The 23,774-nt window shown below is 33.3% G+C and overlaps 1 protein-coding gene across 2 annotated transcripts in view; it reads left to right on the plus strand.

Moving 5' to 3' along the window:
- The first annotated feature begins 3,661 nt into the window (after positions 1-3,661).
- The window catches only part of LOC6034417, a 62,290-nt gene continuing 42,177 nt past the window's right edge, over positions 3,662-23,774 (plus strand). For both annotated transcript variants that reach the window (XM_038266838.1, XM_038266839.1), the window contains exon 1: positions 3,662-4,915. In XM_038266838.1, the coding sequence (XP_038122766.1) occupies positions 4,846-4,915 (70 nt within the window). In that variant the 5' untranslated portion in view covers positions 3,662-4,845. The remainder of the gene's footprint in view (positions 4,916-23,774) is intronic.

The following is a 23,774-nucleotide window of genomic DNA, read 5'->3' on the forward strand; positions in this document are numbered from 1 at the left end:
ATGTTTGTATCCACTTATAAACAGGAATTCTAGACTTTGTCTCAAGAATAAACTGTTAATTTATAAACAAATTTTCAGACCTGCCATGCTTTATGCTGTGCCGATCTGGACAAGCTGTTGCTTAACCAGGAAGAAAAAACTTCAGAGGATTCAGAACAAAATTCTGAAAATGATTCTGAAACTTCCTCCCTGGTTCAGCACCAGTGAACTTCATCAATTAGCCGAAGTTGACACTTTGGATGTTATGTCCAATAAGATAATTGATGCATTTCGACAAAAATCATTGCAGTCTTCAGCTGCATTGATCCGCTCTTTATATAGTTTATAAGTTAGTTTTAAGGTATCCCTTTTCCTTTTGTACATGTAGGACCTCCTACATTTGAAATCACTGAATAGCGAAAGCTACAATATTTCATGAATAAATGAAAGTTGCTAGTATTTAAAATTGAGGTGAAAAGTCATCGTTTGTGATTGGACACTCAATAATATTTTAACTGAATGAATGTACATGGAAAAGAAATTTAAATAAATATAAAAAAAAATGTTTGAAATTAATTCTTATAATTTTTATATTGATATTATTAAACTGAAATTGTGAGTTGTGCAGGAAAACAAAAATATTCATTTCATAAAATTGTTAAATTTATGAAAAAACTTCGATATTTATCTTAAAATTTACAAAAAAAAGACTAAATGTTATTTCTTTCAGTTTTGACTGTTTATACTTCAATTAGAAGTTTTTTTTCTATTTTCTTTTTTTTTTAATAAATAAGTAAGCAAAACGAATGTATTTTTCCAAAACAACTTTTTAATGATAAAGTTTTTTTTAAAAAAGCTTAAAAATCAATTTATTCATACTGAAAATAGATCGCTGGAAATATTTTTGAAATATTGAAAAATGTATCAAAAACTTCAAAAACTCGCAATGATCATTGAAATTTTATTTTTTTTTATTAAAAAAAATATATGAAGGTTTTTAATTGCAATCGTCTAAAACAATATCTCTACAATTTTAAACCAGCAAAAATTAAAATAAGTCAAATAAACAATTTGATGAATCATATTTGCAACACTAGTTCTTTTATGTATTTGCTTAAAAAAAACTCAATCATGAGAAAATCGAAAAAAAATGTGTTTACTTTTTCAACTTTTATCAAATATTAATTCCGGCCCGCCACTGCTTCTGAAAAATCAGATCTGGCCCGCAGGGCCTAAAAGTTGGGCATCCCTGCTTTAGAGAAGTGATATTTTTACAATGAAACCCAAAATATAACCAAAAATCAACTTTTCGATACAATGGATCAATTCTGAGGACAGATTCAGATTCAGCGGGCAAAATTACATGGAAAATCATATATTTGGACAATTTTCGAATTTCGTTAGGGCGGTCCCATATGGTTTTCCCCAAGTTTCCTTTGAAAATTAGACTTTTTCAAATGAAGATATCTCGAGTTTAAAGAAAAACACCCCTGAGATTTTTTCAGTGTTTGTAGTGCTAGATCTCCTCTTTCAAATGCAACCTAGCGCTTAAAATTTTGCTTGCGCCTTTTCGAGGTATTTAAGTTTTAAATTTTCATATTTTTTACCTTAAAATGGCTGAACTTAAGTCCAAACTGACATGCGAGAACATAAAAATGTTCGTTTTTTTGAGTTCTAAAAGTGCTCTCAATATTTGGTCATAATTTGGTCATAGAAGGCGTAGATTACGAGATAAAATTTGGGTGTCTTGGACAAATTTGCTTGAATTGGCAAGCCCAACAACTTTGTAGAAGACGAAAAAATTCCCAAAAATATTCCTGTAAAGTTAGATTTTCAAAATCACCCTAATCGTGAACTACCCTAAGCTTCAACCAAACCAAAAGTTGCCCCTTTCTATTTGCAACAACTCTTCTGAAAACACCAGAGCTCCAAAACATCACCATTTTTCGGAAAATCCATTTTCCACTTAATTTTGCGATCTGGACCACTGTGCAGTGTCCTGAGCAATAATCGAAAATATATAATGTAGTCCGGGACCGTGGTGTAGGGGTAAGCGTGGTTCCCTCTCACCCAGTCGGCCTGGGTTTGATCTCAGAAGGTCCCGGTGGCAAATTTTGAGACGAGATTTGTTTGATCACGCCTTCCGTCGGATGGGGAAGTATGGTGTAAAAAGAGGTTTGCAATTGCCTCAACAATCAAGCCTTCGAACACCTAGTTTCGAGTAGGAATCTCGCAATCGAGAACACCAAGGCAATGCTGTAGAGCGAATAATTTGATTTTTTGATTTGATAATGTAGTCGGACATGTGTGGCAAAACATTCCCTGATTAAATTTCCTTTGGACAGTTGCCGCAACTGCAGGGTGTGTCAAGATAGCACGATCAGATTTCAACTACTTTCATATGTACATATCTCAGGATTGAAATAAAATTTTGGGGATCTGTGAATATCAAAAGTTGAGGTAAATGGCGGTAAAGCTGTACAAAATGGCGATCTTAACTTATTTTGGCCTAAAGATGATGGAGTTATAAGGTATATCTGAGTCAACTTAGGTGTCCGATGAAAGAATTTTTCGTTATTCTCAAAATCATGAATGCTTTCTCCCAAATGAAATTTTTTTCGTATCCGTAAAGATCAGTACACAAACAACTTTCCAGTGTTCTAATTAATATTTCCTGTGGTTTATCATCAGACCACTTCGGAACAGAAAAATAATTACTCGCTCCATGCCGAAGTGGTTGAAAACCACTGATGGCTCGTTGTTTGCATACCTCTTTGCCCGAATTCGTTAATTCGGTGGGGGAGCTTTTTAAACTTTCCTCTCACGTGTCCATTCTGAAGGTGCTGACTCAAGAGCAAACACACACCCATTCTTTCTGATCGTAGCCACGCTTCTTCTCTCTATCTCTCCCAAGCAGGTCTACCCACACAATCAAGATCGAATTTCGGCTTATCCCAGTTTCCACGGCGCCGCGTGCTACTCATCGCGGTGCATCCAAATTTGAGCAGCTGCACAGAGCTTCGGGGGGAGAGCGAATTGGATGACTCTTGGTTTTGGCTCCCTCCTACTTCGTGTGGGGCTCAAAAATGCGAGCGAAATTGTGGGTCAAATCGTTGCTGGAAGTTGGATACGCTGCGCCGCCGTTTCTTTCTTCGGCGTCGTGCTCAAGACTTCGGGTTTGAAGCCGGAGAAAAGTCCACGCGGACAAGAGCGAGCGTTGTTGTTTTAGTTTTTGAAAAGTTTTGTGATAACGTTTGTGTTATTTGGGTTTGTTCAAATTTTACGTCCAGAGATTTTCGAGATTTCAGACCCCGCCCCCTCTCCCCCAGTCACTCACTCCCCCCCCCCTCATTCTGATGAGTAATTTTATGGTGCTTAAAACGCCCTTCGTAAACCCCACGCACCCCAACTGCGTTACGTAATAAAAAAACGCTCCCTTAAGTGCTAAAAAACAATTGTCCCTATTCAGACTGCAGTCCCGATTCTCCCCAGTTGACGGTAATTGAACCATCCTTCCACACTACTAGGTGTACTGCCCAACTTCCCTTGCGCCACACCGTTTTACGATCCGTGAAGCCGGAGAAGCAGCGTCTCATAATCGTCGTCGTCGCCGGAGACCGACTGGTTGGCGGAGCGCAATCTCTTAATGCTAACACGCATCAGGCTGGCTCTCCGCGTGAGTCGTCGCGATCAGTCGTTGTCGGTAGCTTAGACGGTTCGGAAGTTTTTACGAGCTGCCGTCTTTTGGTTTTCAGAAGGTTCGTCGCTTCAGCTTTTTTGAGTCTCCAAGACTCTCGCTCTCTGGCTCTGGCTTGATGCACTCACACGTCGCGAATGATGCAGTCGTCGTAATTTTTGCTGGTGCATGTGGAAAACAAGTTGTTGGACAATAGTGTAGTGTCACTAAACTGTGTGTACGAAAAATAAATATTACATAATGTTAATATTGGCATCTTGTGCGGTTATTGAAATGCGTCGATCGTGGTGCACTTGAGGGTCTCTCGCGTAGTGTGTGGCTGTGACAATTTATTGTCCTCGAAAAACCAAAGTGCACTTCCCGTTTGAGGCGTTAAATAACACCGTCCAAAATATACCGTATAATTTGTTCAACTTGAAGAGTGCCAAGCCCCTAAAAGCCGTTAGTAGATTTTTCGGGTTGATTACGAGGAGCAGTTCGGTTAAAAAAAAAAACAACAACAAAGAGAGTAAAGTACCGAAAAGAGTGTTTTGTGCAGCCGATGTAATAATATTTCAAGTGAAAGCAACCATGTGAAAGCAGATATTCGCCCCGTGTCTTTGCCCGTTTTTTTCCTGCCTCGCCGTGAGCCGTTCAAAAGAGAAAAAACCAGTTGTTTACATTTATGCGCTAGCTTTTATTTACTCACTAAAGCTGCCGGAGTTGGTCTCGGAACGGACACTCTTTTATTTTCCTCCTGCCTTGGCTCGCGATTGCCCAATGAACGATCGCACTTCTGCAGCGCCTAGGTCTATTCACGCGCCGCGCCACAAAGAGTAAAAAGTCAAAGTTAAGGTAGAGTCGTGTCGTGTACTATCACCTGGTAAAAATTTTACCCCTTCTCCACCGATTTTTGCCTTTTTGCGCGCGCGCTCGGTTCAATTGCAGTAGGCTCTGGCTGTGTAAGGGATGAAAGTACTGGCACGCAGACTGGCTTGCTTGCTGTGCACCTAAATGAGCGTCTCGACGCGCAGCAGCCACGTTGTTGTCGTCGTCCGCGTCAAACTTGTCGATCCAAGTGACCAGTGGGAGTAATCGTGTGTAATCGTAGCAGTAGCTGAAGAGAAACGATTTCATTACCCACCGAAGACAGCATCCCACCACGGCTTGCTACGACCACCTGCCCGTAAATGATGCTATTGGTAAAAGCTCTGCTGGTCTGCAGTTTTACGATTTTCGCCGAACTCAGACTGATTGAAGGTAAGCAAAGACGAAAGCAGTGCAAAAATAATGCGCGCGCACACACAAACACCTGCGAATGTCCGGCATATTAAGATTATCACGATTTTGCTCGGCGCTTTCTACGGATGCTGGCATTTCCGTAAATAGACCGGCTTGTTTCTTAATTATCTAACTTAAATCCAATCCTAAGGTAGTGTTAAGTAATGTTGGAATCGTGGTAAAAGAAACATTATCTAGGATTTGTTTGCAATATGTCTGCTTTCGTGACATTCTGCATTTTTTTTTAATTTGGCAATAACTTATTTAGCGAATTTCAAATATTTTAAGTCAATAGCTACTAATTTTAGTGGAGATATACTCAATAGATCAAAAATCAAACCATCCACATTAACGACCCCCGGGTCTTTTGTGGTCTCTATTGCAAGTTTCTGCTCGAACCTAGGAGTCCGAAGGCTTGAATGGGGAGAGCACCCAAACCTCTTTCTACTCCAAGGAACCTTCCACCCCAGTGTTTGAACTGGCGACCTTCGGATTGCGAGTCCAACCGCCGCCAGCGATTCCACCGGAGTAGGCTTGGTATGGTGTGTTGTTTGTACTTATGGCATGGAGACAACTCCTACACCTGGAATGACTTAACGGCCTAACAACCAAGGCCGGGACCGACATTTTACTTCCTCATCCGATGGAAGGTTGCAGCAGATGGGAATCGAACCCAGAATCATTTGCTTACAAAGCGGACAGCGGACTCAATAGATGGTAACATCTAATTTAATCCACATTCAGTAATATAATACCGATTTCAGTAAAAAAAAGTTCACATGATGATGATTAACCAATTAAAATTCTACCAATTTAATTACTCAAATACTCTAACTTATTTCAATGAGTTATCATGCATTCAACAATCGTCAGTCGTTTGAACACTAAACATCAACGGAGTGTTTGAACAATTTGATCTCAAATGAATTTAAAAAATGATTTAGATCTTCAGAATAGCAAAAGTTTTGTGGACAATCTTGTTTTTAGTAACTACGTAAATGTAGTTATCGATTCATCTCACCAAAATGAAGATTTTTTTAAACATGCTTTAGAAATAAGTTTAACGTACAGACTCCAGATTTTTTTCATATTTTAATTACCTTTCCATTCTTTATCTAACATCTCTTAGACAGTCAACCATCTACCAAAACGATATTGTGCTAGTTTAGTTTGTTAGCTCAAGTTTGATTGAAAATATCCTCTATGTCATTTGGATTGTAAAATCTGTTGATAATAAAAAAAGTAAGAGGTTTGTGCCTATTTGAGAAGGACCCATCGGTAGGCGTTCTACTCAATCGGGCTTTTTCCCTCAAATAAAACATGAGCAATTCTTGCTGAAACTGTCCCACTAGATGCACATGTTCTCAAATCGTTACGGCAAAGTTCTCATTCGATTCAGCGCGCCAAAAAACCATACAAACAACCTTCGAACCAACGAAATCGTATACTGTATTTACTGCATTTACGGTACATAGAGCTACATTGGCTTTGATCATACTTTTTTCACAGCGACGAGTTGGCCGTGCGGGTTGGGGCGCGGACTTAGTATCAACTATCGCCGGTTGATATTTTTTTTAGGATTACAGATATTTTTTCCTAGCGTCTGCCAGATGTAAATTTACACATTATTAGAGGTAAAATGAAAGCTTTTTTTCTGACATGAAAGATGTACCCCTTTTTAGATGTAATTTTACTATGTTTTTTTTTTTACTGTGTATAGTCTGTTTTTCAATTAAAACGATTTTCAGTATATTTATGTTGCACAAATGAAAACCTTGTACTTGGTTTTGCCTTCCTCATTGAGGTAAGGCTATAATCCTGCTCTGAAAATGATTTTTTTTATTAAAAGCTCCTAGACCCACCTTCATGTATACCTATCGACTCAGAATCGAAAACTGAACAAATGTCTGTGTGTGTGTATGTATGTATGTGACCGAAATTCTCACTGAGTTTTCTCAGCAATGGCTGAACCGATTTTGATGGAACTAGTTGCATTCGACTTGGTTTAAGGTCCCATACATCGCTATTGAATTGTTTGAAGTTTCGATAAGTAGTTCAAAAGTTATGTATAAAAACGTGTTTTCGCAAATATCCGGATCTCAATTATATGCACGTAAACAATGTCCGGATCCATCATCTGACCCATCGTTGGTTAGGTAATTGAAAGGCCTTTCCAAAGAGTCCAAAACATTGAAGATCTTGCAACCTTGTCTCGAGTTATGACCACTTAAGTGATATTTATGTACTTTTTTAAAGCTGGATCTCACCTAAATTTATGTAAACTATGTCCGGATCCATCATCCGACCCATCGTTGGTTAGGCAATTGAGAGGCCTTTCCAAAGAGTCCAAAACATTGAAGATTTGGCAACCCTGTCTCGAGTTATGACCACTTAAGTGATATTTATGTACTTTTTTGAAGCCGGATCTCACTAAAATGTACGTAAACTATATCCGGATCCATCATCCGACCCATCGTTGGTTAGGCAATTGAGAGGCCTTTTCAATGAGTCCAAAACATTGAAGATCTGGCAACCCTGTCTCGAGTTATGACCACTTATGTGATATTTATGTACTTTTTTTAAAGCCGGATCTCACCTAAATGTATGTAAACTATGTCCGGATCCATCATCCGACCCATCGTTGGTTAGGCAATTGAAAGGCCTTTCCAAAGAGTCCAAAACATTGAAGATCTGGCAACCCTGTCTCGAGTTATGACCACTTCATTGATATTTATGTACTTTTTTGAATCTGGATATCACCTAAATGTATGTAAACTATGTCCGGATCCATCATCCGACCCATCGTTGGTTATTCAATTGAAAAGTCTTTCCAATGAGTCCAAAACATTGAAGATCTGGCCACCCTGTCTCGAGTTATGACCACTTAAGTGATATTTATGTACTTTTTTGAAGCCGGATCTCACTAAAATGTACGTAAACTATATCCGGATCCATCATCCGACCCATCGTTGGTTAGGCAATTGAGAGGCCTTTTCAATGAGTCCAAAACATTGAAGATCTGGCAACCCTGTCTCGAGTTATGACCACTTATGTGATATTTATGTACTTTTTTGAAGCCGGATCTCACCTAAATGTATGTAAACTATGTCCGGATCCATCATCCGACCCATCGTTGGTTAGGCAATTGAAAGGCCTTTCCAAAGAGTCCAAAACATTGAAGATCTGGCAACCCTGTCTCGAGTTATGACCACTTCATTGATATTTATGTACTTTTTTGAATCTGGATATCACCTAAATGTATGTAAACTATGTCCGGATCCATCATCCGACCCATCGTTGGTTATTCAATTGAAAAGTCTTTCCAATGAGTCCAAAACATTGAAGATCTGGCAACCCTGTCTCGAGTTATGACCACCTAAGTGATATTTATGTACTTTTTTGAAGCCGGATCTCACCTAAATGTATGTAAACTATGTCCGGAACCATCATCTGACCCATCGTTGGTTTGGTTATGACCACTTAAGTGATATTTATGTACTTTTTTGAAGCCGGATCTCTTAAATGTATGTAAACTATGTCCGGATCCATCATCCGACCCATCGTTGATTAGGTAATTCAAAGGCCTTTTAAATGAGTCCAAAAAATTCAAGATCTGGCAACCCTGTCTCGAGTTATGACCACTTAAGTGATATTTATGTACTTTTTTGAATCTGGATCTCACCTAAATGTATGTAAACTATGTCCGGATCCATCATCCGACCCATCGTTGGTTAGGTAATCGAAAGAACTTTCCAATGAGTGCAAAACATTGAAGATCTGGCAACCCTGTCTCGAGTTATTACCACATAAGTTATATCTGTGTTTTTTCTGGAGCTAAAAAAGCTGAAATGTGTGTCCAAACCACTCATATTACCCATTTTTTGGTAAAAAATGAGGAAGGCATCAACCACATAGGTGGATTAGGTTAGTTTTTTATATTGAGAGCGATTAAAATTAATGTTGAATGAATCCCAAAATATTTTTTTTACATAGAATAGAGAAGAGCGGGCAGAGGTACGCACCTTGTGACAATCATTCTGTCACCGACCAAACAATATTTTTCATTCGATGTATATACCAAATGGTACCCTTATCACTTGCCTTCTAAACGTAGTACTAGGATTTACCTCAAATCGCTTTTATGTCAAAAACCAAGCAATTACCCTAAAAAATAAGTGCGTAGCTTTGCCCCGTATGTGGGGCAAAGGGATTTTTCACTTTTTAATGTTTTTAAAGTTAATTTTTCATTCAGTTTTCAATTGGGGGTTATTTTTTACCCCAAATAAAGATAAATTTATCGTAATTTGACTTGTGTCAAATGAAAGGGCGTAGTCCAATTTGGACGAAAATCGAGTTTCTTACTTGTGTTGATGGTATCAACAGCCCCACCAAATTTTAGCTTAATCAAAAAATATTGATTTCTACTTTGCACTTGTATGTGCACAATTGAGGTTATACAAATAAAGCAGACCTTTCCAAAAAAAATTCTGTACATAAAATATAACTTCAGCGAAATATGGCGAATCGAGACTACAGTCTAAGTAAGGACATTAGTTTTCAGAGTACTTCAAAGCTTAAAATTTATAAACTTGTTTGCTATGTGTGTTTTTACAAAGCCCTGAAAGCCCTCGCGAATACCTTTCCAACGATATATAACTTTTTGATGTTTGGTAATGTATTTTGGGAGGTATCATTTCTTCAAACTAGGGCATTTTTTCGAAAAAAAATTCATTGTTCAAAATAAGTTTTTCTTTACAGGTGGATAACGGCTAACATTTTCATTGGTTCGAAGGTTGTTTTTATGGGTTTTTGGCGCGCTGAATCGAATGAGAACATTGCCGTAACGATTTGAGAACATGTGCTTCTAGTGGGACGGTTTCAGCGAGAATTGCTCATATCTCTTCTAGATTATTTCGATTTTTTTTAAAACGAGCGCATCCCTTTGATTAGGAATCTGAAAACACCAGGTCAAGGGACACAACGGTTAGCAGGTTTGAAATGCAAGAAACTGTTACCACAAACAAGCGTAAACAGTTCCAAATTAGTTCCAGGACACGAACGATTGTAAAACCTAGCAGACCCGGCATACGCCAAAGTCGCCATTATCGATTATTGCATGTAGCGGGTGCTTGGACAAATCGCGTGGGGACCTTGCAATAGCGCGCGCAAGCTCACAGTTTAAAATTGTACGACTGGCCAAACCACCACTACTAACCAGCCAACCGGTCAGCCAGTCAGCTAGCGGCAACAATGGATTGCACAAGCGACGAAAATGTGAAAAATAATTGTTGATCGCTTTAATTGACTTCGATTCGTTCGGAAGCTTCGAGTCCAAACCATGTCGCAAATGGCCAAGTGCCCAAACAACATCATCACGGCACGGAGAAAAAAAATAGTCCATTCGTTTTAGGAAAGCTTTCAGGTTTGCTCTTTGACGTCGAAAATATCGTCAAATTAGTGGTCAATATTATGCTACAAATAGTAAACAACCCCAACAAGTGTTAGAAAACAATGTTTGTGCATTCTGAAGCGGCTGTCCAAGCGTTCAAGCAATTTGTTTTGTTGCACAATCCATCCACGGGCTGTGGAAAGTTCACCATGAGCAGCAGCAGCACGACGCCGCAGTTGAACTTGAGTTTTTTTTCGTTCCGCCACAGCACCAGGCAGACGATTTCCATGCTTTGAATTCTTCTTTGGCGGGTGTTAAAACGTTAGGCAAACAAAAGGGGCAGAGCAATTCTCATCTAGTTTTCAATGCCAAAATCAAACTTTGAACTAAGGTGAAATATTTGATATTATGAAATGCCTGTCAATAGGCATCATGTGTGTGAAGGATTATTGTTTTGAAATAATAAAGATTGTTTACTTCGCCGTTTTTTTTTTCAAGGAAAATTTGGATGGCATTGGATATGGATGTTGACTTTGGTCTACAGTATTATATTTGTTTTTTTTTTATCATTCATACGCTTGGGTAGTCATTTGACCCCTAGTTTTTTCTTAAAAAGCTTTTAACTAAGTTTTGTATCGTTTCCGGCATTGTTCTGTGAAATGTTTTTGTTATATTGACCAAATACCCATATAGAAGGGCCGAGGTACTCCACCGGTTTCCGGTATATCTCTGGTAAAAATGGACCATATTGTGTCTGACAGTTAAAAATATAGACAAATCCGGATCTTTTGCAACCGGAAGCATCCAATTTGGTCAATTCTACCGAAATTAATAAAAAAAATAAAAAAAATTGGGGTCAAATGACTACCCGAGCGTTTGAGTTTTAATATCTCAGAATCAATCATATAAATATTTCAATAATTTCTATTAAATAGTTTTTAAATAGTTACATTATGGCACTATTTGCAGGGAAGAGTTCATTAGGAAATATCTCACATTTGTTTACAATCTAATATTCAAGTTGTTTTTCAATGTTTCAATAAAAATAAAACTCTCATTAAAGCAAAGTTTTTCATTTTTCCGAATTAATCCGGAAGATTTGTAAATGAAACGCATGCAAAAACAGTATTTTGCAGAGTGGTCTTTCGGTAATCATTAAAATTAGTTTGAAATTTTAGTAGACTGATTTAGTTCCCTGTTCACGACTCTTTTTTTTCAATATCTTGTGATGGAGGGGCGGTAAGACTCCTTTTAATTTTGGAATAATCGAAAAAAATCCTTGCTGAGTAAAACGTTACTTCATCCACCGTACGGTGTTGATGCCTTCCTCACATTTATAAAGTTTTTTTTTGCAAAATAAAAATTTCCAACCTACAAACCTTGGTTGAGTTTTCAAAAAGATGTAAACAAAACCCTTTTTGCATCGGTATTCGATCTACTTACGATAAACTAATTTCAAAAATGCTTGAGACTGTTCATTTACACGTCATTCAAGTGTCCTTAACTAAAAACAAATGAAATATTGTTTCAATTTGAAGAAAAACAAAAAATAGTATCGGAGGTCACGGTGGCTCTTACGGCTTTTTGAAAACTCACGTTCTTTAACATTCCAACGCCCAAGGCTCCAAAAAAGTTGGAACGGTAACTTAAACTCAATGGTTCTCGGGCATAACTCAACCAATCGGGACGATTTTTGTTCCCAGTGATTTGTAAGAATGTCTAGATGATCCTAAAATTTTGTAGAACTTGATTTGAACAAATCTTTAATTTCTGCGATCAAAAACATCGTTCCAACTTTTTTTTTCGCGTGTAAAAAAAAATCGCCGAAAATTCCGCGGGGGCAGTCGTTTAAAAAAAGTTGGAACGATGTTTTCGGTCACAGAAATTACAGATTTGTTCAAATCAAGTTCTACAAAATTTTAGGACCATCTAGACATTCTTACAAATCACTGGGAACAAGAATCGTCCCGATTGGTTGAGTTATGCCCAGGAACGGGCGTGTTGAAGTTACCGTTCCAACTTTTTTGGGAGGCTTGGGCGTCCGTGTAAGTTGGACATGCGTTGGGCGTTCCAGTGTTAAACATAACTTCATATGCTCATAACTATCGATAGGGTTTTCATATCTTCAATCTTATGAACTCGCTGGAAAGGTCTTTTGATTACGTATCCAACAATGAGTTGCATGATTGATTCGGATGTCCGGACATCCAGACAACGTTTTCATCAAAATTTCTGAGATCCGGCATCTGAAAAGTACTAAAATATAGGTTTTGATAGGATTATCGGATCTTCAATCTGTTGGGCTTGTTGGAAAGGTCTTTCAAATACCTTTTTGCCTTCCTCACCTCAATGAGGAAAGGCTATAAAATCACTCGAAAAATGAACTTCTTTATTAGACCTCGTAGACCCACCTTCACGTATACCTATCGACTCAGAATCAAATTCTGTACAAATGTCTGTGCGTGTGTCTGGATGTGAGTCCGTGCACCGAAAAATGTGCACTCGATTATCTCCAGATTGGCTGAACCGATTTCGACCGTCTTGGTCTCATTCGATCCTTCTTGGGGTCCCACAAGACCCTAGTTAATATTATGAAGTTTAGTAAAGTACTTCAGTTATGCTAAAAAAAGATTTCGAATAAAGTTCGGAAGATTGTAAAAAGGGTGGTCATGCTATACGTTTTTAAAAGGTATTCCAAAGACCTTTCCAACGAGCCCAAAACGTTGAAGATCTGACAATCCTATCACAAGTTATGAGCACTTATGTGTTATTTATGCACTTTTTGGAGGCCGGATCTCAAATATTTTGACGAAAACGTTGTCCGGATCCACCATGCGACCTGTGTTTGTATAGGTAATCAAAAGACCTTTCCAATGAGCCTTATACGTTGAAGATCTGACAACCCTATCAAAAGTTAAAACCACTTAAGTATTATTTATACACTTTTTTAGGCCGGATCTCAGATATTTTGATAAAAATAAGTCTTATTTATACTCTTTTTTGAGGCTCTGTTGTGTAACTTTATGAATGTAAGGAAGGCACCACCCACCTAAAGGTGGATTAAGCAACGTATTTTTGATCTATGACTTGACAGGGTTTCTCACAAAAAATACCCTTTTAACAATCTTCCGGACTTGAGTCTAAATTGTTTTATAAGCATTAGGGTGTTTCAACCAAAACCAAAAAGTTCTCAGATCACGAAAAACCGAGGTTCCCTTTGTAGAGGATACCCATAGGGACAACAAAAAAACTCGCTGGGGCTGAGAGTCCCTTTGGGTATACTCTACAAGGGGAACCTCGGTTTGCCCTGATCTGAGAACTTTTCGTTTTGATTGAAACACCCTAATAAGCATATTTAAAAGTTATTGACTTATCTAAACACCTTAATTTATAGATAGTGATTATGAGTCCCCAAGAGGGATCGAATGAAACCAAAACGACATTTTCTAAGAACATGATTCTGAGTCGATATAATAATTATACGTAATTAAGAAATTCAGTTTTCGAGAGACTATAGCCTTTCCTCAGTAAGGCGAGGAAGGCAAAACGTTGATAATTTCAAAATTTAGTGTCAAATTGACTTCATATAAAATTGACGCACAAGAAATTTCAGAAAAAAAAACACATAAAGTTTTCAAGCCTCTACCATTTTTCGTTACTCTACTGCCACAGTGTTCGGAATGGCAAAATTAAGTGGAATAAATTGATAAATCCTTTATTTGACGTCCTAGTCAAATGGTGTCTTCAGAAGAGTTGTTGTACTTGGATGACGTTGTAGAGCTTTGGTGTCTTGGGCAGAGTTGTAGAGGAGAAAATTTCATAAAAGTTTGTCCAAGACGCCAAATTTGTAGCTCTTAATCTACTCGATATATACGCCATTTTTGCAAAAATGGTCTAAAAATGCACTTTTTTGGTGACAACTCAAAATGTAAGCATTTTAGCGATTATTAGTTATGTTCTCATTGTTATCCGAGCATTCGTTGGTGAAGGTTGTCTGAATCAACATGACTCGTCGCGTCCCGGCGCAAAACGCCGGCAATATTGCCTTACCTGCGGCTCAAGCAGGCAAAAAAGTGGGAATTTCCAAAAGGAAGGTTGAGGCCTCAACTGATGGCCAAAAACCGGGGATTTCCAAAAGGAAGGTGCTTTTGGAAGTGACATCGAACAGCAAAAAGACGAAAAAGAGCGACGGTACTGTACCGATGGATGAGGAGGAGGAGAACTCTTCGTCGCACGAGGAGCAGCTATTGAAGAACAACAAGTTTGCTGGACTGCCTGACGAGGACCAGGTAGCGGAAGCAAAGGAGAATGAAGTGAAACAGCGAAAGGAGAAACTGCCTCCTTTTTATGTGCGGCAATCAGCAGCAACGATCGACTTTCGAGCGGGGCTGGTTGAACTCATCAAGTCTGGGAAAGTCCTAGGCAACATTCGTCTGTGTCAGGACGGATTTAAGGTGCTGGTGCAATCCAGGCAGCACTATCAACTGGTCAAGGATTACTTGACCGAAAACGAGGCGGAGTACTTTACCCATGATGTCGTCATGGATAAGCCGTACAAAATCGTCGTCAGAGGTCTGTACGACATGCCAGTGGAGGAATTAGCTGCCGAGCTAAAAGTTTTGAAACTGGATGTGTTGGCCGTGCACAAAATGAGCCGACGCAACAAAGACATCAAGTACCGTGACCAGCTCTACCTGCTGCATTTGGCTAAGGGATCGACGACGCTTCCTGAGCTGAAGGCAATTCGAGCGGTTTTCAACATTATCGTGTCGTGGGAGCGATACCGACCAGTGCATCGTGACGTCACACAATGCTTCAACTGCCTGGGTTTCGGGCACGGAGGTAAGAACTGCCACCTGAAGCGTCGTTGCGCCAAATGTGGTACCGATGCGCACATCACATCCCAGTGCATCCAAGATTCGCTGGTGAAGTGCCTCAACTGCAACGGTGAGCACTCGTCAACCGACCGAAAGTGCCCCAAGAGAGCTGAGTTCGTGAAAATTCGGCAGCAAGCATCGACGAAGAATCAGCCTCAGCGTCGTAGAACTCCTCCAGCCCTGGTGGAGCAAAATTTTCCACCTCTTCAACCGCGACGCCAGGTCCCGAACTTGGCACCGTTGCCGTTGGATCCCAGGAAGAGAGCTGAGATGAATCATCCACGGCCGGGTTCCAGCCAGGAGCCGAGACCGCCACCACCGGGCTTCAGCCAGGAGCCAAGACCAACCCAAGAACCAGCAGTTGAGGAAAATGGTAATGATCTTTACACCTCAACCGAACTCCTCAATATTTTCAAACAGATGTCCGCTGCACTGCGTGGATGCAAAACCAAGACCCAGCAGATTGAAGTGCTGACCTCGTTCGTCATCCAGTATGGATCGTAGGTCCCTCAAGCTGCTGAATTGGAACGCTTGCTCCATTAGGAGGAAGAATTTAGAGCTGGTGGATTTTCTTCGCGAGAAGGAGATCGACGTAGCTGCCATCACGGAAACTCATCTGAAGCCCGGTGAAAAAGTTTATCTGCAAAACTACAAGATCGCGACGCAGCTCGATAGGACCACCTCTGGAGGAGGAGGTGTGCTTGTCGCTGTTCATCGTGATCTCAAGCCACGCCGGCTGCCACACTTTAAGCTGGACATCATCGAGGCCGTTGGAGTGGAAATTCCCACTTCGGTTGGCCCAGTACTCTTCATTGCTGCATACTGCCCACGTCAGGTGAATGCCAGAGATGGTTCAGCAGCAAAACTGAAGAGCGATATCCAGAAGCTGACACGGCGGAGCGCAAAGTACATCATCGCTGGTGACCTCAACGCGAAGCATGAAGTTTGGGGCAACAGCAGGAGGAATCGGAACGGAGTGATTCTGCACAACGATCTGCAAAACGGATACTACAACGTTGTGAGTCCGGATCGTCCAACGAGGGTGGCTCGGTCTGGGAATCACTCAATCATCGACTTCTTCATTACCAATATGGCTGAGAACGTGGCTCATCCTGAGGTGTTTGAAGAGTTGAGTTCTGATCACTATCCGGTGGTTGTGGAGGTTGGAGCTTCCGTTACTCCGCAGCGGCAACCAACCCGGAAAGATTACCACAACGTTGACTGGCAGCAGTTTCAGCAAGTGGTCGACAGCAACATCGACTATGATCAACACCCGGAAACTTCTGCTGATATTGATCGTTCGCTGGAGGTGATCCAGCAGGCTATCAACCAAGCAGAGGCTGCCAACGTTCGGGAGGTTCCTGTTAATTTTAAGGTAACTGATATTGACGTAGATACTAAACACTTGATTAGACTTAGGAATGTTTATAGGAGACAATATCAACGGACTGGGGACTATGACAAAAGATTTCAGTGAACAATTTGAACAAAATCATACAAGACCGACTTGACAATATCAGAAATCAAGAATTTTCAAAACATGTAAGCCAGCTTGGGAATTATTCAAAACCATTTTGGAAACTTTCAAAAGTTCTTAAAAACAAACCAAAGCCTATTCCTCCTCTTATTGTTGAGGATTCTCCTTTGATTACATCCGAGGAAAAGGCAAATGCACTTGGGCTTCATTTTGTTAGTTCACATAATCTTGGCGCTTCCATGACCAGCCGTAAAGAAACATCAGTTGCCAATAGTATTTCAACAATCAATGACTCTACCTTTGAATTTCCTGCAGATTCCCATGTTTCTGGTGAGGAAGTCAAAGTTGCAGTTAAACAAATGAAAAATATGAAAGCTCCAGGCTTTGATAACATTTTAATCTAGTGTTGAAAAAACAGAGTGATCAGTTCTTTCAACATCTAGCCAATATTTTCAATAAATGTTTGCAACTTGGTTACTTCCCCACCAATTGGAAGCTGGGCAAAGTCATACCAATTTTGAAGCCTCAAAAGATCCAACATCGCCAACAAGTTATCGTCCCATTAGTCTTTTGAGTAGTCTGTCCAAACTCTTTGAGAAGGTCATCTATTCAAGGCTTTTGGATTTTACCAACGATAATAATATAATTTTGAATGAGCAGTTTGGCTTCCGAAAGGGACATAATACTGCTCATCAGCTTACGAGAGTAACTAAAATCATCAAGCAGAACAAGCTTGAGTCTAAATCAACTGCTATGGCTTTGTTGGATGTTGAGAAGGCTTTTGACAATGTTTGGCATGATGGTTTGATACATAAACTGTATTTATACGGTTTTCCAATGTATCTTATCAAAATTATCCAGCACTATCTTTCGGAGAGATCGTTCAAGGTTTTTCTGAATGGGATTGCTTCTGGATTATTCAACATTGATGCTGGGGTTCCCAAGGAAGTATTCTTGGCCCACTTCTGTACAATATTTTTACATCTGATTTGCCTACTCTTCCTGGTAATGGTGTGTTGTCACTTTTTGCTGATGACACTGCCGTTATTTATAAGGGTAAAATAACCAGATATTTAGTTGGCCGTCTTCAGAAGGGTCTTGACGTTCTTTCCGAATACTTTGGCGACTGGAAAATTCGCATAAATGCAGCCAAAACTCAAACCATCATTTTTCCACTTTCCAAATCGGCCAGATTTGTCCCAAAGGATGATGTTTTGATTAAAATGAATGATGTTTCGATACCCTGGTCAAAGGAAGTTGTCTATTTAGGTCTCATACTTGACTCGAAACTTTTGTTTCGGCAGCATGTAGATAAAATATTGAACAAGTGCAGCATTCTCATCAGGTGTTTGTATCCTTTAATTAACAGAAAATCAAAGCTATCTTTGAAAAATAAGTTAGCAGTTTACAAACAAATAATTTACCCCGTTATTGAGTATGCAGTACCTGTTTGGGAGTGTTGCGCTAGAACTCATAAATTGAAGCTCCAGCGTGTCCAAAACAAGGTACTCAAAATGGTTTTGAATGTTCCTGGCTGGACAAGATCAAGTGAGGTTCATGAATTAGCAGAAGTTAAAATGTTGGATCAGAAGATTCAAGAAAAATGTTTGAAATTCAGGGAAAAATGTGCTATATCTGAATACCCCTTGATTCAAGGATTGGTTTAGTTTATGGTAAGATTAAGTTAGTTTTAGGTTAGGTTATGTTTTCTTAACATTTTTTTCCTCATTGTACCTAGTGTTACAAAAATGATAAATCATATACTTTTAAAGTTATAAAAATGAACAGTGTTTAAATCACGAAAAGCAAACTAAAGCTGAAGAGCCACAGCTGACCACTTATTATGTAAACCAAATGTAATTATTATAAGAAAGATTCAATAAAGTATATTTAATTCAAAAAAAAAAATTAGTTATGTTCTGAAGAGTTGTTTATGACATAAAATAACGCATCTTTGCCAAAGACAGCAAAATGATTTAAACCTTTATTAAGGAGTTATAACAATTTTTATGTGATTTTGAGCCTATTTTCAAGTTGCTATGTTTTCAAAATGGCGCATTTTGGCGCAAACCCAAACAATGCACCTGAAAGTACACACTTTCAACTACATTTCCTGGAAATATCTCCGTGTCTTTCGGTGTCTATTTTTAGATATCTCAATTTGAATTTTACGGTTTTTAATCAATTGATCAATTGAAGGGAAAATTGATCGATTTTCATGAAAAATACATTGTTTATGCTTAAAATTATGACACACATTCTAAAATTATTAATAAAAACATGTTAAGTCCAAAAATAATGTAAGTTAAAATTTTAAGTAATAGTTCGTATTTAAAATTAAGTATTTCCATTTATATTTGGTCACTTTAGAAAGGTTGGAGTTTTTTTCAAAGACAAAGAATTTTGAACTGTAATAAATCGTTAGACAGATCATTGAAAGGGAGATTTAATTTACTTTGTGACCCTACGCAGAGAAGAATTTTCTCGACACGGAAAAAATAATCACATGTAAACTCTATTCAATTCAATTCGGTTTATTTGTGAATAATCAAATAACAATTTGTAAATATTATGAACCTTGAAGAGTTTTTGTGTTGATTTCAGCTGTGAGTTACGTCTTAATTCGGTTTAGAGCAATTGTTACTGTTAATTAATGCATAAACAAGAGTAAGAAAAAGTTATCAAAAACTTACACAATATCACATGTAAACTCAGTTGATGTAAATTGAGATTCGACGTAAACTGTTGAATCACACGTAAAATCAGAGGCGCTGACTAGTCCAAAATGTTGGGGGGCACGGTTGTTTTCCGAAATCGTTAGGTGAGAGTGGCGATTTGATGTTTAAGTTCATTGTATATCACGAATTTTACCAATTTGAATATTACGATGTGATAAGAGTTTTTTTTTTCATCCGGAATCCATTTTTTTTTTGAAAAAGATAATTTATTAAAACGTGATTGAGAATGTTTATTGGGGGAATTTTTTATATGTTTGGAAGGCGAATTCCTTCTAATTGGCATATTCTCACTTATTTTCCAGAAGTAACAGTCAATAATAAAAATTATCAGGTATTTAAAATTCAACAACACAAATATTCTAAAAATGAAAACAAAAGTAAAAGCAAAATTTAGAACTTTAGAAATTGAAAATACACATTGAAAAACAAAATTTTTTCAAATCTGCAATTTAGAAAAAAATAACAAGAAAAAATAAATATTCAAAATTTAAAAAAAGTTTAAAAAACCCCTGGGGTAAAAAAAACTCATGGCTTAAAAATGTTAAGAAATCAAAAGTTGATATTCAGAAATTTAAAAAATCAAATTTGGAAATTAAAAAACAATGTTTAAAAAATTGAAAATTTAATATCAAATTATTTGTTCAGAATTTAAGAATAAAAGAATTTAAGAATTTAAAATTTAAGAATTTAAAATTTAAGAATTTAAGAATTTAAATTTAAGAATTTAAAATTTAAAATTTAAAATTTAAATTTAGAATTTAAGAATTTAAAATTTAAGAATTTAAATTTAAGAATTTAAGAATTTAAGAATTTAAATTTAAGAATTTAAGAATTTAAATTTAAGAATTTAAAAATTTAAAATTTAAGAATTTAAGAATTTAAAATTTAAAAAATTTAAAATTTAAGAATTTAAAATTTAAGAATTTAAATTTAAGAATTTAAGAATTTAAATTTAAGAATTTAAGAATTTAAGAATTTAAAATTTAAAATTTAAGAATTTAAGAATTTAAATTTAAAATTTAAATTTAAATTTAAGAATTTAAGAATTTAAAATTTAAAATTTAAAATTTAAATTTAAGAATTTAAGAATTTAAAATTTAAAATTTAAATTTAAATTTAAAAATTTAAGAATTTAAAATTTAAATTTAGAATTTAAATTTAAATTTAAGAATTTAAGAATTTAAAATTTAAAATTTAAATTTAAAATTTAAATTTAAGAATTTAAATTTAAGAATTTAAAATTTAAAATTTAAGAATTTAAAATTTAAATTTAAGAATTTAAGAATTTAAGAATTTAAATTTAAAATTTAAATTTAAATTTAAATTTAAAATTTAAATTTAAAATTTAAGAATTTAAAAATTTAAATTTAAGATTTAAATTTAAATTTAAAATTTAAGAATTTAAGAATTTAAATTTAAGAATTTAAATTTAAATTTAAGAATTTAAATTTAAATTTAAAATTTAAAATTTAAATTTAAAATTTAAAATTTAAATTTAAATTTAAAATTTAAATTTAAATTTAAGAATTTAAAATTTAAGAATTTAAAATTTAAAATTTAAGATTTAAAATTTAAAATTTAAAATTTAAAATTTAAGAATTTAAATTTAAAATTTAAGAATTTAAGAATTTAAATTTAAAATTTAAATTTAAAATTTAAGAATTTAAAATTTAAATTTAAGAATTTAAATTTAAATTTAAGAATTTAAGAATTTAAATTTAAATTTAAATTTAAATTTAAAATTTAAATTTAAAATTTAAGAATTTAAAATTTAAGAATTTAAAATTTAAATTTAAAATTTAAAATTTAAGAATTTAAATTTAAGAATTTAAAATTTAAATTTAAGAATTTAAGAATTTAAATTTAAAATTTAAATTTAAATTTAAAATTTAAAATTTAAAATTTAAATTTAAAATTTAAGAATTTAAGAATTTAAGAATTTAAGAATTTAAATTTAGAATTTAAATTTAAATTTAAATTTAAATTTAAATTTAGAATTTAAGAATTTAAGAATTTAAATTTAAATTTAAAATTTAAATTTAAATTTAAATTTAAATTTAAAATTTAAGAATTTAAGAATTTAAAATTTAAATTTAAATTTAAGAATTTAAGAATTTAAATTTAAGAATTTAAATTTAAATTTAAATTTAAAATTTAAATTTAAGAATTTAAGAATTTAAGAATTTAAATTTAAAATTTAAAATTTAAGAATTTAAAAATTTAAGAATTTAAGAATTTAAGAATTTAAGAATTTAAGATTTAAATTTAAGAATTTAAAATTTAAATTTAAAATTTAAAATTTAAGAATTTAAATTTAAAATTTAATTTAAAATTTAAATTTAAAATTTAAGAATTTAAATTTAAATTTAAAATTTAAATTTAAATTTAAATTTAAATTTAAATTTAAATTTAAAAATTTAAAATTTAAGAATTTAAGAATTTAAATTTAAATTTAAAAATTTAAAATTTAAGAATTTAAATTTAAGAATTTAAGAATTTAAGAATTTAAGAATTTAAAATTTAAAATTTAAGAATTTAAAATTTAAATTTAAAATTTAAATTTAAATTTAAATTTAAATTTAAAATTTAAATTTAAGAATTTAAATTTAAAATTTAAATTTAAATTTAAATTTAAGAATTTAAGAATTTAAAATTTAAATTTAAGAATTTAAAATTTAAAATTTAAATTTAAATTTAAAATTTAAGAATTTAAATTTAAGAATTTAAAATTTAAAATTTAAATTTAAGAATTTAAATTTAAAATTTAAATTTAAAATTTAAGAATTTAAAATTTAAAATTTAAATTTAAAATTTAAAATTTAAATTTAAGATTTAAATTTAAATTTAAATTTAAAATTTAAAATTTAAATTTAAGAATTTAAAATTTAAAATTTAAGAATTTAAATTTAAATTTAAATTTAAATTTAAGAATTTAAGAATTTAAATTTAAATTTAAGAATTTAAGAATTTAAATTTAAAATTTAAAATTTAAATTTAAGAATTTAAGAATTTAAAATTTAAAATTTAAATTTAAAATTTAAGAATTTAAATTTAAATTTAAATTTAAATTTAAATTTAAGAATTTAAAATTTAAATTTAAAATTTAAGAATTTAAAATTTAAGAATTTAAATTTAAAATTTAAGAATTTAAAATTTAAAAATTTAAATTTAAATTTAAATTTAAGAATTTAAGAATTTAAAAAATTTAAATTTAAGAATTTAAAATTTAAATTTAAAATTTAGAATTTAAGAATTTAAATTTAAAATTTAAGAATTTAAATTTAAGAATTTAAGAATTTAAATTTAAAATTTAAGAATTTAAATTTAAATTTAAGAATTTAAGAATTTAAGAATTTAAATTTAAATTTAAGAATTTAAGAATTTAAATTTAAATTTAAGAATTTAAATTTAAATTTAAATTTAAATTTAAAATTTAGAATTTAAGAATTTAAAAATTTAAGAATTTAAATTTAAAATTTAAAATTTAAAATTTAAGAATTTAAAATTTAAATTTAAATTTAAGAATTTAAATTTAAGAATTTAAGAATTTAAAATTTAAGAATTTAAGAATTTAAATTTAAATTTAAGAATTTAAATTTAAATTTAAATTTAAAATTTAAAATTTAAATTTAAATTTAAGAATTTAAATTTAAATTTAAGATTTAAATTTAAGAATTTAAAATTTAAAATTTAAATTTAAAAATTTAAGAATTTAAAATTTAAATTTAAGAATTTAAGAATTTAAGAATTTAAAATTTAAATTTAAGAATTTAAAATTTAAATTTAAATTTAAGAATTTAAGAATTTAAAATTTAGAATTTAAGAATTTAAGAATTTAAAAATTTAAATTTAAAATTTAAGAATTTAAATTTAAAATTTAAATTTAAAATTTAAGAATTTAAATTTAAGAATTTAAAATTTAAGAATTTAAATTTAAATTTAAGAATTTAAAATTTAAGAATTTAAATTTAAGAATTTAAGAATTTAAAATTTAAAATTTAAGAATTTAAAATTTAAAATTTAAATTTAAATTTAAATTTAAGAATTTAAGAATTTAAAATTTAAATTTAAAATTTAAATTTAAGAATTTAAGAATTTAAATTTAAGAATTTAAGAATTTAAAATTTAAAATTTAAGATTTAAGAATTTAAGAATTTAAGAATTTAAAATTTAAGAATTTAAAAATTTAAATTTAAAATTTAAGAATTTAAATTTAAATTTAAAATTTAAATTTAAATTTAAATTTAAGAATTTAAAATTTAAATTTAAGAATTTAAAATTTAAGAATTTAAATTTAAGAATTTAAATTTAAGAATTTAAGAATTTAAGAATTTAAATTTAAAATTTAAGAATTTAA

The sequence above is a fragment of the Culex quinquefasciatus genome, chromosome 1 (assembly GCF_015732765.1).
Source record: "Culex quinquefasciatus strain JHB chromosome 1, VPISU_Cqui_1.0_pri_paternal, whole genome shotgun sequence".
NCBI lineage: Eukaryota > Metazoa > Arthropoda > Insecta > Diptera > Culicidae > Culex > Culex quinquefasciatus.